General features: G+C 47.9%; 3 protein-coding genes across 3 annotated transcripts; 1 reads left to right on the forward strand and 2 right to left on the reverse strand.

Annotated features, from left to right (window-relative positions):
- Window positions 1-4695: 4695 nt before the first annotated feature.
- ecm33 (GPI-anchored protein Ecm33) lies at window positions 4696-6045 on the reverse strand (the record flags this gene model as incomplete). The annotated part of the gene is made up of 3 exons (XM_056705574.1): window positions 4696-4987; window positions 5057-5882; window positions 5982-6045. The coding sequence occupies 3 exons, from the start codon at window positions 6043-6045 to the stop codon at window positions 4696-4698; spliced, it is 1182 nt and encodes a 393-aa protein (XP_056549472.1).
- A 4636-nt stretch (window positions 6046-10681) lies between these two features.
- On the reverse strand, window positions 10682-12754 carry N7496_012662 (uncharacterized protein; the record flags this gene model as incomplete). The annotated part of the gene is made up of 1 exon (XM_056705575.1): window positions 10682-12754. One exon carries the CDS (start codon window positions 12752-12754, stop codon window positions 10682-10684), a length of 2073 nt encoding a protein of 690 aa, XP_056549473.1.
- A 1523-nt stretch (window positions 12755-14277) lies between these two features.
- On the forward strand, window positions 14278-15974 carry N7496_012663 (histidine phosphatase family protein; the record flags this gene model as incomplete). The annotated part of the gene is made up of 5 exons (XM_056705576.1): window positions 14278-14839; window positions 14906-15133; window positions 15198-15315; window positions 15375-15479; window positions 15539-15974. 5 exons carry the CDS (start codon window positions 14278-14280, stop codon window positions 15972-15974), a joined length of 1449 nt encoding a protein of 482 aa, XP_056549474.1.
- Window positions 15975-16493: the final 519 nt, after the last annotated feature.

Here is a 16493-nt window from a genome sequence, read left to right on the forward strand (position 1 = left end):
CATTGTACTACGTCCATTTGCATAAGTGCGAGATCTATGCGTAAGTGCATGTGTATGTGCGCTCGCGGGTTCGTCCCGTCGCTCGGGGCATCAACTACGGAGTACTGCATCTCGGGATCCTAGTTCGTGTTATCCTGGTTTTCCTTTCCCCAGTACCTGGATCACTGGTTGCCTCCAATGCAAGGCGAATGTATCTTAATGGGTCTATAGAGGGGATCGTGAATCCGGTAGGCTGGTGTTATGTACAGTCGCATCTAGTTCCCACCCTAATACCCTTCCTCATACAGTATGCAGCGGGATCGATGGGGAAGCGGGAGTGCAAGCTGCAAAAGGTAAATCGGGAGGTACACGGAGTACTGTACAACGGTGGTGTATCCCTTGCCACTGCTGTTAATCATTTCGTCTTGCCCCTGCGTATCGTGTACTTTGTCCACGAGAGGATGGGAATACGCAATGCTCTCCCGCCCTCTCCGCGAGAGGGATACAGGAAGTGGCAGGATTGCTTCGTGCCAGTGTGGTTACTGGATGAGAAAACTACTGCAAGAAAGACTGTGCATTGAGTCCACAACCCAAGGCCCTCACAAACCCACTACATAACCCACTAACACATATGTCCACTTCCTACGAAGTCCACTGCACATCGCCGCTAAACCTCAGGAATCCTCACAAAAGAGATACTTTCGGCACATCAACCCCTTTAACCATTTCCCCCGCCTCTAACTATCAAGATGAGCCAAACTTTCCATCTCCCCTCTCAATCGATTATTCTAGCACTGACCACTGACTACTCCAGATGGCGATCAGTCCTTCCCGAGAATCCCGGCCAATCACCCGCGCCGAGCCAGTGCCGTTCAGTCTCCCCAGTTGACAGGGGCCACAGGGCAAAGGGCCAGCAAAGTTTAATCGGTTCCCCGCGCGGCGGAGACGAGGCTGGACCCTAGATGGGTCCCAGGGATATGGGAAGAAGCTCAGCTATGACGACGAAAGGAGATCAACATCCCTTTGCTAATTTTTTCATTCGTCGAGTTGAAGAAATTATCGCAAGAGCCTTACAACTCTCTGTCATCGGCGGACCGTGCCTACGAAGGACATTCTGTGGCTTGGACGGAGTAGTTCGGGATGTGTTCGAGGTTTGCTCCCAAGGATAACTTAGTTCCAGCCTAAGAGTTAGAAGGTAAAGATTGAGGATAAGCGCATGTTCGATCTGTCGCTAACCTTGTACCAGGTTCGTCCCTGGCATTACGTTTGGCTCGTGCAAGGAGCCACGTACGTGCGTTCTCGGGCAGAGAGGACCATGCACTTTTCCATTCCTGGATCTCGTTCGCGCCAGGATGATTGAGTTAGCCAACTTAACTTCAATCGATTGGGCTAACAGGGCCGCTGTTCTCGAGCGCACTAGAGCTGGTTAGAATTTAGAATTTAGACCCGCGCACTAAACAAAGCAGCAGCCCACAGAAGGCCAGAAGAGCCAAGCCCAAGCCCAAGCCCGATCTGCTCTCTTCTCCCCCACCCACGAATCTCGTCGCCCATCGCTCGGTAAGGCCCTTCGTTCCTTAACTGCGCAGCGCCCGTTCCTGCTTCTCGCACATGCAACATGCAAGATAAGATCATATTGATCGCACACTCCCCTCTCTCTATGTGAACGTTTATATCGTCATAATGTACTTTCTTCCTTAACTTTGCCTCCCTCAATCACTACGCTATGAATCTAGTACTCTTTAGGTTTTCTCAACTCGATGTAGTTCGTACTTCGCCCCAGCCACCTATCGATCATCAATGGAGTCGATTCGATTCCACGGCGATCGCAAAGTGCCCACCGACTAAGAAACCGGGTAGTCCGATTTTTCACTATAATAGTTTCTAATTGGATCTTTAACCTGGAAATCAATGCACCTTTATCCAAACTTTGCCCGTGGAGCGATGAGCCACTTCCCAGCAGCCTCCCCGCCCCCTCCGCCTTGCTACAGTAGGAACAAAGGCCCCCGACCAGCAATCATGAACAACTGGATATGTAACTCCAGCACTCTACCATAACTAGAATAGTTTTGAGAATGCCATACTCCATACAAAATACTCCATCTTTCGCGCTTAGGCATCTCCTAAACCCCGGTCCATCATCGCCCCCTCTTCACAATCCATCTGATCCTCGAATCGGAAGCACGTAAGATACCAACAGCACAATTCGATACATCGACTTTTTGAGAATGGGAAGGTGGGCACTGCGCGAAAACGCGAACGGGGCCACGCGATGTTCGTTTCGTAGATGCAAGACAGCATAATCTGAGACGCACATGGCTGAAAACGAACGGATCCTGAGAATCGGGAGCGGGGAAGGTTTATACATCCAGAGGCGTTTGGGACTTTTGGTTATCGTGGTGAGAGGCTTCATGGAGTTTCGAGGGTGGGTTGGGTAGTTGCTCGACTACACTAAAACTGTTAGTAGGTAGTGCGGTAAGGCTGTGGCTAGAGCCTTCGATCTCCCCTAACCACGTCACACTTTTATGAGTTCAGACTAAGTATCGCTCCCGTCGTCTCCCTCATCGCCTCTGTACTACTGTAATCCACTCGATCTAACATCCTCTATGGTCGGCAACTTCTCCCAGAGTTTCCATGCCCAACACCGAGTCTATTTCTGTTTTATTCCACATCCAACTCCGACTCCGAGGACTTATTCTACTCCGTACTCCGTATATCTAACTTTTACTTTTTACTTTTACTTCAGAGCACTCTCGTCTTCCCGATGAACCCGTCCGTGCCTCCACCGCTCTACATACTCCACTCCGCCTCTGCAGGACGAACCTTCTTAGTTTACGATTAGCTTTCTGGTCTTATGTTCGTTCGGTGTTCGTTCGGTGTCTATATTTTAGTGTTAGGTTTTTTTCGGGATAGGTTTCGGGGTCTACATTAGTACGGTGTGCGGTGTGGCGTATGTTCAGGATAAGTCGCAGATTAAACCGGATAAGTAACTATGAGCTCCAATTCACTCAATATGGCGTGGACTCTAGATTCCGCCGATAGCGATAGTAATGCACCTAACTCTAGGTACCGGGCTATAGCGGCTATAGCATGTTCGTCTCGGATTCTTCCACGCTACCTCATGCACAAAAAACTCGATACATTCAACACTCACTCGTTTCAGCCCTCAATCTCACATATAACTTACTCTAAACGCAAAACCACATCCACAGCTAGATCCACATCCGGAATCCCGCAGGTACCAGACTCGCTGATCCTGTACGGTACTTCTGCACTGAACACCTCTATTCATCGGCGACCACCGAAACGTATTCCATCGCAAACTAAAAATGTGAAACTCATCTAGCCACACGCATGAGTGGATTCCTGGATTCTCGTTCTCCTCTCGAGATCTACCTAGCCTACTGCATGGTACTTGGTATGTAGTACTTCGTACTTACTTACCCCTCTCATCCTCGGGCTTTGAAATGGGGCTCCTGTCATGATTCTGAATACCTGGATACGTAGACTTTTTGAATCGAGAATCGGAGGTGTGGCGTTTCCAATTTTTAGTGGAGGTCTTTTGTGGCACTGGTCACTGGAGATGGTCGGTGAGGTGCGAGATGTGGCTGGGTGGATGTCCAGATGATGGATGGATGGATGATGTTAACATCACCCCGGGGGGATATTACCTATTCGGATTTGTAGATATGGTATATCCTGATAACGATGTTCTGTAGATTTTATTTGTGGTGGTTTCTCGAGAAGGAATTGGGCTCGACGGCCAGCAAGCAGGTCGGGGATTTGGATGGATGGTTAGATGCTGGTAAACAAATACATATTCACTTTGTAACATCAGAACCTGAACCGGCTACCTAGGTTTATAACCTAATCAATCCTAAAAGCCCATCAACATTGGGTAACGAATGGAATGGCTTCCATAGAGCGTGTAGTATCTATTGTACCCGAATACAGGGATATATATCGCAATCATAACGTGAATAGTCAAAGTCGAGACCCAATTATCCAAGATAACGTGATTTCTTCAAGCTACCATCTATAGAACGTACAACTGCAAAATATCCATGGGTATACAACAAAATACAATTCCTGCCCCGACAACCATTCATCCAAGTACAAACTTTGACAAGCACATTACCCAACTATCCAAGAAACAAAGCTGCAGAGCATTGAGTGTCGACATCGCATAAACATATCTAAATGAACATGACCAAAAACATACAATCGGAACGACACCATCAACTACAAAGGAAAGGGAATACCATACGCTTCCATCGTCCGAGGGAATAGATATATTCCCCAACATTTGAAGCAAGACCATACTCAAGAGAAACTACTTCCACCCCCAGGTATATACCTACAACCCTACGCTAGTCTTGCCAAATACAAACTGCAAACCGAATACATTAGCACAAACGTGCTCGCAGCTAAACATATATCGAGACAAGTAAAGGACACGGGTGGGGGTAATAAGATAGGATAAAAAAAATAGAGAAACTCCTTTCCGATGGGACGGGGACGAGGGTCTTCCGAGGACAGAAATCCATATTGTGAATTTTTCCTCATAAGGGAGACGGAATTATTATCATGAGAAAAACAGGCAGTGTAAAGACGAAAATGGAACCGTTGCTTGGTGGGACTCTGCATCTACAATCTTTCCAACACAAAAAAATAGAACACTCCTTTCCTTCCTCTTCAGACATGAATCAAAGACTCCATTTACAGGAGCTGAGCAACGGCGTAGAAGAAGGCGGCAACACCACCAACGGCAATGCTGGCACCGTTGGCGACAGCAGCACCGGAGCTGGTGGCAGAGCTGGAGCTGCCAGAGCTGGAGGAGGTGCCGGACTTGCCGGTGGAGGTGGTAGGGTCGCTGGTCTTGGCATCACAGTGGTAGGTACCCTTGATAACGGTCTTGCGGATGCTGGCGAAGTGGGTGCAGTTGAAGGTACCGTCAGTGCTCTGCAGGTTGAAGCCACCCTCGACATCGGTCAAGCTGGCAAGGTCGACACTGGAAAAAAAGGGAGGGGGGGTTAGTGCACCGTCCAACAAAGGGAAAAGCCACGGATGAAGCACTTACGTGTTGAACTTGCCGCTGAAGTCAATGGCACCGGTAACCTTCTCCAACTTGGGCAGGTCAATGGTGGAGAGCTTGTCGTTACGGGCAATGAGGAAACCACCGTTAACGGTCTTCAGGACGGGCATGGAGATGTTGGAAAGCTTGGAGTTGTCGTTGAAAACGAGGTCACCGGTGGTGGTCAAGTTGGGAGCAGAGAAGGTAGTGAACTCAGTACCCCAGAAGCCGAGCTGACCGGTCAGCTTCTCCAGAGAGGGAACGGAGATGCTGGAGATGTTGCGGAAGGTCATGTTGGTACCGGTGCCGAGGTTGGGCAGCTCAATCTTGAGGGCATCGTAGTTACCGGAGAAGCTGATCAGATCGGTAGCGTTCTGCAGGTTGTTGATGTTGATCGTCTGGAGATCAAGGTTGTTCTCAATCTCGAACTGGTTGACAGTCTTCAGGGAGATACCGTCGAGGGAGGTCAGACCGGTGTTCTGGATGATAACATCACCAGCCTCGGTGACACCAGTGTCGAAGTTGAGGGACTGGAGCTTGGGGAGGGCGTTCCACTTGATGGAGCCGACGGTGGTCAGCTCGGCGAAAGCGAGCTGAGTGAGGCGGGTAAGACCCTCCAGGTCGAAAGCATCGCCGATGGAAGTCAGGGAAGCGGCGGTGATGTCGGTAACGTTCTCACCACCATTGCAGATGATGGAACCGGTAATGGACTCGACACCGGAGATGGAGAGGGAGCCGGAGAAGGACTTGGAGATGGTCACGTCACCCTTGATCTTGGTGCAAGTGGCGATACCGTCGGCATCGGACTGGGAGGAGATGGTGGTGTCACCGCCTGAGAGAGTGAAGCACAATGGGGTCAGTTTTTATTCCGGTTCGTTTTTGATCATGTTGCTTGGCAATATGACGAAGATTCTCGGATGATTCGACTTACAGCTAGCGGCGAAAGCCACCTGGCTGGCAGCCAGCGCGGGCAGGATGTACTTGGCGAAAGACATTTTAATCTGCTGATAATGGGTGCGATGGTTAATTGATGGTTGTTTGATGGATGATGATTCTGCGTAGTCCAGGGGGAAGGGCGAGATAAGAGTGTTGTCGCGTCGGAAAAGCAGAGTAGCGCTGGGATTCACGTACCAGAGGGAAAGAAGGGAGAGAACGAGTGGAAAGAAGTAAAAGAGTCTCCTCAACGAAGGGGAGGAAGAATCAAGGGAAAGAACGAGTGGACGGGTTGAGGGAGAAGAGGAAGAAGGAATAAGAAGTTTGGGGGAGTTGGAGGAAAGGAGGCGCTGCAGTGGAGATTTCTGTGTTTTGGGTATTTTGGGTTTTGCATATCGGGTATGACCGTACGTATAAGTACCATACTATAAATACTATAAATACCATTATTTACCAAGGGGGGAGAGTACACATAATACCGAATCCGGTGCAGTCTGGTTTGTGAACGGCATACCTGACTGGTATTTAATGGTAAATTATGGTATTCTAGTGGTATTATGCTATATCATTCACTATCTGGCATGTCTCTGGCTGGTATGGACCTGGTAAAGGACTAACGAGTCTGGTTTCAACCCAATTCCTGCTTTGGCTGTTTCCGTAACACTTTGCCAATGGCCGATTCGCCCGTACGCCCCCCCTTTCTCCATTTTATTCTTCCCAAGTGGAGTCCACTCTTCAACTGGTATCATTTTCCTTCCACACGTGTTGTTCCTGTTATTGGCTTTCCATGGCTCCTCCACCCTCCATTGAAAATTTTCTGATTGGAGGGGAAGTCCTGTTTGAGAATTATTTTTGGGGCTTCGAGCTAGAAATAACTATACTCGTCATTGATCCTGATCTCCTATATTTATTGCTGAGGGATTCTAGAACTCGCTGTTATCAGCCATAGGTTAGGCTTAAATTGATTCTAGACGAGTAGAATTCCTAATTAAAGTCTGCAGGATATTGATTTGGGCCCGCAGACACGTCGTTGCATACGATTGCTATGATTTATCGATGGCTTTTGTACAACTCATCCTTACTGCGGTTGGTTTTTCCTTTACCCAGTGTGTACTGACTATGGTACGGAATATGGATTCTGGTTTGGTGAATCAGGACCAATCATTCAGTGGGTTTCCTTCTATCAAAACTCTCTTGCCTTGGAATTGAAGATACAATGGCCTTTGTACTCGCAATACCTTCCCACAGTTACTATCTCTATGTATACATCACCATACATTATTAGTGCATTTATGTATGCACACCATACAAATACTTCCTGTATTTATACTTACGAGTCAAGTTGCCCGGACGATTCATCGCCCCATCCACGTACTGTATTTTTCGCGTATCTACCAGTTGTCGTCATCCATGCCCCCAACGTCGAGATGATTATTAACCCTATCATTTCGTCTATCATGATATTGCTGATTTACCCCTGATCAACACACCTAGTTAACTGTTAAACTGATATCGCCTCGCGTCTTCAATTAAAAAAGCCGATCGGAAACCCGCTTTCTACCTTGAACAACACCAAATATACTCACCCGGTTATCACTACTACTAACTTGCCCGGTCGCATCCCCCCAAAACAGGGAATTAATTCCTCATCACTGACTTTGCGCTTGGATGGCCTTTCTAAATTTGCAGGAATTCAAGCCTTTTGCACGGGACCCGCTCGCCCCCCTGCCGCTATCGTCGACGGCCGGTATGTCCGGCCTCTGATTGGCACGCTGGAATGATTCTCCCTCGATTAATGTCCTTCTTCGTGGACTTCCGTCATGCTGTCGTTCTATCTGAGGCATGACATGTCATTCATAGGACCTGCACTACTGTCAGGTACAAGAAAAAAAAATTTGTACTATACTGATGATGTGGCGATGAGATATGGATATTTTCTTCTTTTCCGATATCCCCTGAGCAACGACCACGACACTACTTGGACTAGCTCGTTCGCTGCACAGATTAGAATTGATAGCGTGAGGTGGCAAAATGGGATCGTCGAGTTGCGCTTTATACAGTAGGTAGCTTATGAGTCTACGTCTTATACCGACCAGAGTAACTGGAGGTAATACGGTTTTTCTTGTGAACGCTTTTGCTTTGACCTGCTAGAACCTGACAAGGATTATCATTTTGGCCCGGCCCCCGAGGGCAGTGCCGATTAATGAATCATACGTAAAATTAGCTTACAACGGGCTGGTAGCTCCAGGTCACACTCGTAGGTGACAACCGAATCCTGGCAAGTTCCAAAACTATTAATTGAGCTCAGATCCGCCGGGCGCTCCTGTCACTTGAATAATGGCGACGATCGTTCGTCTAGAGCTTCGGCGGCGCTGATCTGGCTCCAGTACATTACGTCTCCTCTGTTATGATCTTTTCCGCCGATTAAAGGAGTTAACCATGGGACTTGCGAATTGTGGCCGTTAACGTCAGCATAAGTAGAACACTACCTCAATGCTGACTCCTGTCATTATGCTCTCGCTCTTCCCCGGTTATACTTCAATTGGCCATAAACCTTCTCGGCTGGAGGTGTGGTCACATCGCGCATTTCCAAAATTACCATTCAAATAACGAAATTCGTATGTAACTCGGTATTACTGGCCGTACGTAACGGTAAACTTGTTTCAGATCGCTAGGCGGAGTCAGACTTGCTCCGCTTTGGTGGTCTCGGGCCTGGCGCATCACTCCACTCTGTCAGTCCATCATGGCATTGATCCACCGGTCGCTTGTCCAGTTTGGAGCAGCCGAGTCAATAAACAGTCCATCACCAATCTACTCATTACCAGGAATTGACTTGTCCTTATTTACCATTGTGCGCAATAGCATACAATAAGAGGCTTATACATCCCCCAACGGCAATGCCGAAGTAGATGCTCCCACCAGCTAGCTTCTCGGCCTTGCCCTGTTACTTTGAACGCCACAAATATGGGTCATGATGGATACCGCGCGGCTTGCAAAAGCCAAGTTCCAGTCTAGCCCAGGCGAGCTGGAGAGCTCATTTACGGTACAGGGTGATCACCACTAGCCACCGCATGGCATTTACCTGAACATTCCAGAGAACCTATCGGTCGGACCGTTTGTTTTTTGTCACTAGGAATGCGCGGAACACCTGGAGCATAACAAGGCGAGGAGTCGGAATCGGGAACGTATCGTAATCAAGGGAGACGGGGGGTTGGAGCATTCTTAGGGGGCACGAGACCCCCTTCCAGACCTTTGGAATACATACTGGTTGTATGTATGCGCGAGAATTGAAGAGTTTCTTTCTACTCTACCAGGGTGAGTAATGTACAAAGTACGAGAGATTTAATGGGTTCGCCCTGGGAATTGAACGGGTTTGGAATGGTGTTGATAAAAAACCTGATTCTGGTTAGACTCGTAGACCAGAGTTGATGCGAAGCTTTTTCAATCAAGTTAATTTGTAGTCGGTGTGTTTGTAGTCCTTGAGCTTGTGCTAGCGTCGAGTCGCACGAGCAAGGACCGTTACTCAGTGATTTGTACGGAGTACTCCGTACTACAGTACTTACTCTACTAGTGTAGCCCAAACTTGAATTGAACCTGGTTGATGCACAACCTCTCTGAGGATCTACCCAGTCTTATTCCAATTCCCCAGTCACGAATATGATACCCCCCTCTGACTGGCGGATCAACAAAGCTATGCCTTGGAAGTGTCACTTTCCACACCCCACTCAGCGATGAATTTTTTTTCTTCTCGGGGAACTTGGCAAGCTGTTAACTTAGCGTATGCCGCTGACGCAAGCTCGCCTAGCGTCGGCGGAGTTATGATTCCGCCCTGTACAGACAGACAGGCTTAAATTTAGATTCTTCCATGGAATTTAACTCGGCTGAAGCGCTGATTCTTTGTTCTCAAGTTCAATCAGATGTGAGTGTATGTAATATTGAATGGGCTGGGTGTTCGGTTCTAGTGTAGGTTTTTGTGGGTTTCCGTGGATCCGATTTGTATCTCGCGTTTTTGGTGGAACCTTGGTACCAGGAGATAGCGGAGTAGATATCGGCCAATCGTGATGAACACCGTTTATTGATGTTGGTTGGATCGGGTTGAATCGTAGCCATAGATGGGTGCTTTGATCTGGTTCGGCGTTCCTGGATCTTACAGTGAATGGCGTTGGTTTAGGCAGTGACTTGGCGCGTTCTTTCTGGAATGATATTGGTGTGGAACTGTTAGGTATCAGAGGGAAAAGCGAGTTCAATTTCATTGTCTAGACGATTCCTTGCTCTTGTTACCTTGCTAGATTGCTTCTAGTTTTGATGCTGTGCTCTATCAATGGACATACTCAATCCAGCCTACTTCAGCTGGGCTACTTCCTTCGTTTGGCATATAGATCATAACATGTGGTTTCATCCGACTCTACTGGCTGTAGTACTGTCTGCTTGAAAAGCACCCTCTTCCGCTACTGGTTATTATCTAACTGATTCTGTTAATAACTTGGCGCATTCCTTATGGAATTGATATTGTCGACTGTACCGAATGGAGGTTTCAAGGAGCTGATGCTATAAAGTCTTGACATCCCGTGCAGTCCATATGAATTTCGGAATGAATCAAAATCAGAACTTAGATGTCCTCCTTTCATGGTTGCCAACCTCTCCCCTCTCCTCTTGGGGGATAGGCCCGAAGAATATGTTCAGGAGAAAGAACTCACTCTATGCATAAATATTTTCTGATTCCAAGAGTGAAACCTCGTCAGCAGTAAAAGTTGCATGTCCAATAGCTGGATCAGTCTCATCAGGACGCAAGACAACTCCCCATTTCAACTTCTTTTGCGCAAGATCCCGAGCAAACCCTTCTCGGAGATCCAAAGGCTGGCAAGCAGCAGCTATACTAGCACTGCAGCATCCGGCCAACGGAATTCCCCCGGGAAACTTCATCAACAAACAAACCATGACAAGAATCAAGCAAATAGCCCCATTCACAGGAACAGCACGAGCCATTTCAGGAACATGCCCATACAGAAATTCCATATTTTGCCTCGGGGCTGAATTTCGTAGATATTTCGTCCAGAATTCACTCTGACCAAAAATAATCATTTCCGATACCAACCAATGTGAAATTGTCATAGCAATCATAGTCGGAACACCCCATTTATACGGCACAGATAGGAAATAAGTTGATCGTTGTTCTGTACCTGGTGCTGGAGATGTTACTCTGAGACCCTTGGGAGGTTTTCCCGATTCGGCCGAGTATCCACACCACTCGTTCATAGCTAGGATAGTACTCATGATATTGTTTAGTCCGAGGTAGACATATGACATGAGAAGTTGGGGCATATTGGCGATTAGCATTGAGGGAAGAGTGTGGCTGTGATTTGGAAGGGAGAGGTCGATTGGCGAAGAGAAGAGTGTGGTATTTCGTGGAGTTATCTTCCCACTCACAAGAAAGGCAATCAGAGTCATCCCTGATGCCCAAGAGAGTGTGAAAATCCACCATTGTCGCTTATCGACGGCGGCGATCCAGCGTTGGCGTCTACAATGCCATGTATCTGATGAGTCGAATGTCAAACGGCCTGACCACCTGGGAGAGCGCCGGCGCGAGAAGATCTCATACTCTGCTTTCGAAGCAAGACATGCATAGCGTGTATGAATATCTGGTTTGTTGATGAAGGACTGAATTGCATCCCCAATTGTGCAGAGAGGAGTATCTCTTTTGGTAAGATGGAGTGTGAGGAGGAAGCAGACAGCCTTGATGCTAACGCAAACAATGACCAAGATCAAAAACAATGGAGCAATACTGGTCTTGCAATCTTTGGAAGCCGGAGACGTGTAGCAGACCTGAATCGGAGCACCACCTTGATCTCCTAGATCAGCTTCAGAAGGGCTCCAATGGTCCTCGTCGCCACATTCCCCCTTTGGACCGCAAAACCCCTCAACACCAGCCATCGAGGTCAAGTCGTAGGCTGCCAACACGGAAGAATGACTGTTGAGGAACGATGGATCATCAAGGATAGCAGGATCTTTAGGGATATAGTCCTCCGGGTCAATCACCCAGAGAACATTCCGCACGTGTCCAGCTTCCATATACTCATGATAGCAATCTTCCACACTCAGAGTTTCAAGAGCACCGTCTTGCACTTGCTGCTGTAACTCATTCACAATATTAAAGTAACCCTCACGATATGCATCACCACCAATAGAACTAACAGGAGGAAGTGACCACTCCGCACCCGTCGTAAAATTCTCAAAAATCGTCACAGCAGCAAATTCCTTAATAATCCTCGACTGAAAAACAACCGAGTTCCAAACCATATGCAAAGGAAACGAACTCGTAGCAAGGACAATCCAAGTCAACACCTTCCACCTCGACACAAAGAACAAATTGCGAATGCTTGGTATACCAATATCCAGGGCTTTGTGCTGGGCATGCGCGATATTGATCTCTCTTCTTGTGGGCGAATTTAGGCACTGCATGCTGAAATTGCTGGACGCTAGGAGCACAGTACTTAGAACGTTCACGATGAGGTGACTACTGGATGTCAGAACTTTGGCTGTTCGACAACTACCCATGTAGAAGGTGATTTTATCGCCGTCTGGTGAGTATTTGGTGTACATAACGGCAAGAGTAATGACGTTGACGATTAGAATTAGCATGGCTGCGAGGGCACCGCTTGCAACTGTGTATCGCCAAGCTTCTTTGCCCCATTGTTTGAGAAGCTGGTCTCTTCGTTTTCCAGTAGTAATTTGCTCTTCGAGTTGACTTGGGGGTACTGATTTGTCTGCCATATCGAACAAAGAGCGAGATGGGCTGAATCAGGGATTCGCAAGAGTACCACGCTGAAAAGAAGGTACAATTAATGTATAGATATAGGCCCTGCAGATTCTAAGGGCGAAGCTGGGCGCCTTACCCGAGGCATACAGGAAGCAAGGAGTCGCTATGTACGTTGTATGCAGCTCAGCCTCAAATACATCTCCTGCCTGGTATTGGATAAATACCTTTCAAACATCTCATTTCACGTAGGTGACGCCAGTGTAAAGTGTGGGTTACTCGATTTCCATCGAATTAGATGTTTAGCTAGCTGTGATCCCGTAATATCTAAGGCAGTCTTGGGAGTGGTAAGGACACCCTAACTTTTTAAGTAACAGTAAACAAAAGGGATGAATTATCAATTTATGCAGCCGAAAAGGGAAGGTCTTGGCAGAGTTATGCAATTGCGGTTCACCATGGTGAAGATCACAAGGCGCGGTTCACTATGTTGCGGTCTCGTGTTAAGGAACTAAAGAAAGCTCATTTTGGCCCTTTTACTTGGTTGGAATTTGTATCGAAGTGCCAGATCATGATAAGTATCCGTATGTGCGTGGACAGGGCAAGTATACTAAGGTTTGGCATATGCATCTGGCATTAGGAGCATAGTATACAATCGTGGAAGTACTTGGGAACCCATAAAGTGGTGCCCAACACACGGGTTCCATGACCTGTTTCCTGTGGAATAATAATTTTTTTGTTTAAATTTGTTGATTACAATTCCTTCAAGGAGCCTGATATAACTCCCTCCGTGGATTGACCGGGATTGACCGGGTGATTGACCGGGTTTTACCGCTTGTTATGTAGTATTCCGAACAACATGCGCCCTCGAGCAATCCTGGGGTTCTTGACTTGAGCGGATCATTCGTGTCTACTTTCACTGAAAGTCAAATCCAAGCCTTGGTGTGTGCAAAGAGAGCTTCTCATCTCGCTTGCGTGATCCCCTGCTGGTTTTCCAAACACAAGTAGACATCAACCACAGTGCTCGTATAACTGAAAGGAGGCACCCTTCGGATACCCGGCATGGCTGAACGTCGGCAAAACATCGGTAACCTTGTTCGTTCGTATCCATCCGCCCTACAGCCTGCTGTCGTTGTACCAATTCGCTACGTGCGGGGAAACCAACATCCATGTACTCCCACGGACCGGATCAGTTAGCCGCTATAACCTCGTTCAAGCAAATGGAGAAGGCGATCCTTCGGATAACCTGCCCAATAGCCCCTCCCGAACAAATCCTTTCGATTAGATTTGATTATCTGGCTATGCCTAAGTGGCTTGACGTCGCAATCTGTGATGCGGGGGAAGTGGAGATCTTCTGCAGATTGCTCGGTGCAGTACCTATAAAGGCAAGAGGTCGCGTGCCCAAGTGATGGAAATTCCCATCACTATCTGCCCTTGCGTCGGCATCCCTGGTCTTGATCCTAGAACGCGACCGTATTGATTCTTGACCTCTATAATTCACTCTCTCTAATCCTTTATTGTTTTGATCTTACTGGCTTCCATAATGGGTTCTATCGGGCAGCTCTGTGGGCTCTTAGGCGTAGCCGCTGTCGCTACCGCCTCTTACAGCAACAGGCCCGACTATGCCAGTCGGTTCACGTTCGCTGCTCCCTATGACCAGTCCTTTCTGGAGGGGTACTCGATCTTGAAACATATCGGAGGCCTTGGACCGTATAGCAACCGCATGTCCTACGGTATCGGTCGAGATCCCCCCGACGTCTGCACCGTTGACCAAGTCATCATGATCAGACGCCATGGTGAGCGCTACCCACAGGGTAGCGACGGAGTGAAGATCGAAGCCGCACTTGACAAGCTCTACAGCTCGAAGATTACGGAGTGGAAGGGTGACCTTACATTCTTGAAGTCTTGGGAGTATTATGTGGATAGTGAGGGTCTTTACGGACTGGAGACTGCCACTGGTCCTTATAATGGGCTGCTGACAACGTATAAGCATGGTGCTGAGTATCGGGTTCGGTATGGCCATTTATGGGATCAGAGTCATAATAAGACTGTTCCGGTGTGGACCAGTGAGTTTGAGCGGGTGGTGCAGACCGCTCGCAAATTTGGTATGTGAGAAGCTACCCTTCCAGTACAATGTGCTTTTCTAACCATTAAATTTCTGTACAAATCAGGCGAGGGCTTCTTCGGATGGAACTATACTGACTCCGTCTCTCTAAATGTCATCTCCGAGAGCGAGGACATGGGCGCCAACAGCCTCACGCCTGTGTGCCCAGTAGACGACCTTGAAAAATGCGAGAGTCTCAGCTCAGACTTGCCTGCATTCCGTGTTGCTGCCGATCGGCTCAATAAGCAGAATCCAGGACTCGATCTGAATTCGACGGATGTCTACCAGTTAATGTGTATGCTATATGATGAACATGAGCCTCGTTTATGACTTGCATCGCTAATGCTGTCCATCTACAGTTATGTCGGTCTTTGAGCTTAATGTTCGTGGCTACTCTGATTGGACGGATGCTTTCACTATGGATGAGTGGAAGTGGTTTGGATATACGCAGGATCTGAGTTTCTATTACTGTGCTGGGTAAGTACCGATTTCTTTCTTTCCATTCGAAAGCAGATAGCTGACTTGTCGCTTTACAGACCCGGTGATCCATATTCCAAAGCCGTGGGCGCTGTATATGCCAATGCATCATTGACTCTACTGAATCAAGGACCTGAGAAAGCGGGCACCATGTATTTCAACTTGTGAGTTGACTGCTGTACCCTGTGCACCACCAAGGCAAGATACTGATACCAGACCCCAGTGCCCACGACACCAACATCACCCCCATCCTAGCAGCCTTGGGTATCGCCTCCCCAGAAAAGGACCTCCCCCTCGACAAAATCCCATTCCCATCATCCTACGAGATCGGAAACATCATGCCAATGGGCGGACATCTAACACTCGAAAGAATGAGCTGCAATGCAACCGCAGCGACAGAGAAAGGGGTCTACGTCCGCGTTATCCTAAACGAAGCGGTAGTCCCATTCAATTCTTGCCAGGAGGGACCTGGGTTCTCGTGCTCGCTGGCCAACTACACTGACATGGTCAATGAGATGCTTCCTGACTTTGTGTCGGAGTGCAAGATTAATAGTACCATGCCGCAGCATCTTTCGTTCTGGTGGGATTATAATACGACGTCGACGTATAATCATCAGACTGCGAGGTATATCCCGTTCCAGGGGGATACTTTTGTGTAGGATTTGAGAATGGTCTAGCGCGAGTATGAGAATACAATACAGGCACATCTCATTCACAAAACAAGTTCAAATGTAGTCATGTAGAGCTAGAGCTCTTAAATCTCCATCATTCAGATACAACAGTTTAATCTCGGGATCCTTGAGCTTCTAGTTTCCATGCCCATGAACACAGCCCTGCTCATCTCTCTCCGCTCCCTCGTGGATGCATGATCCATGATGAATGCAAATCTTGTCAAGATGAAGCAGAACAAGGATATTTTTGAGACAGGAGCATCACAATGAGCAAGCAGAAGGTATACAGATGTTGGCTAAGGCGTGGATAACGATGATGAGGGGTCACTGCTTACAATATTGAGATTTGGGGGATAAGCACCAAAGGGGTAAGTCGGTATCAAACACCAGAGTTATCACCAACTTCCAGTTATTCCAGGTACTCTCCCCCCTCATATGGCCTAGTTGGTCAGCCAGGTTTGTCGCCACCTGGTTGGCCAAGGGTGTGCCCCTGTGAAGGAAAATTAA

The sequence above is a fragment of the Penicillium cataractarum genome, assembly GCF_028827025.1.
Source record: "Penicillium cataractarum strain IBT 29864 chromosome Unknown utg000010l, whole genome shotgun sequence".
In the NCBI taxonomy this organism is placed as follows: Eukaryota; Fungi; Ascomycota; class Eurotiomycetes; order Eurotiales; family Aspergillaceae; genus Penicillium; species Penicillium cataractarum.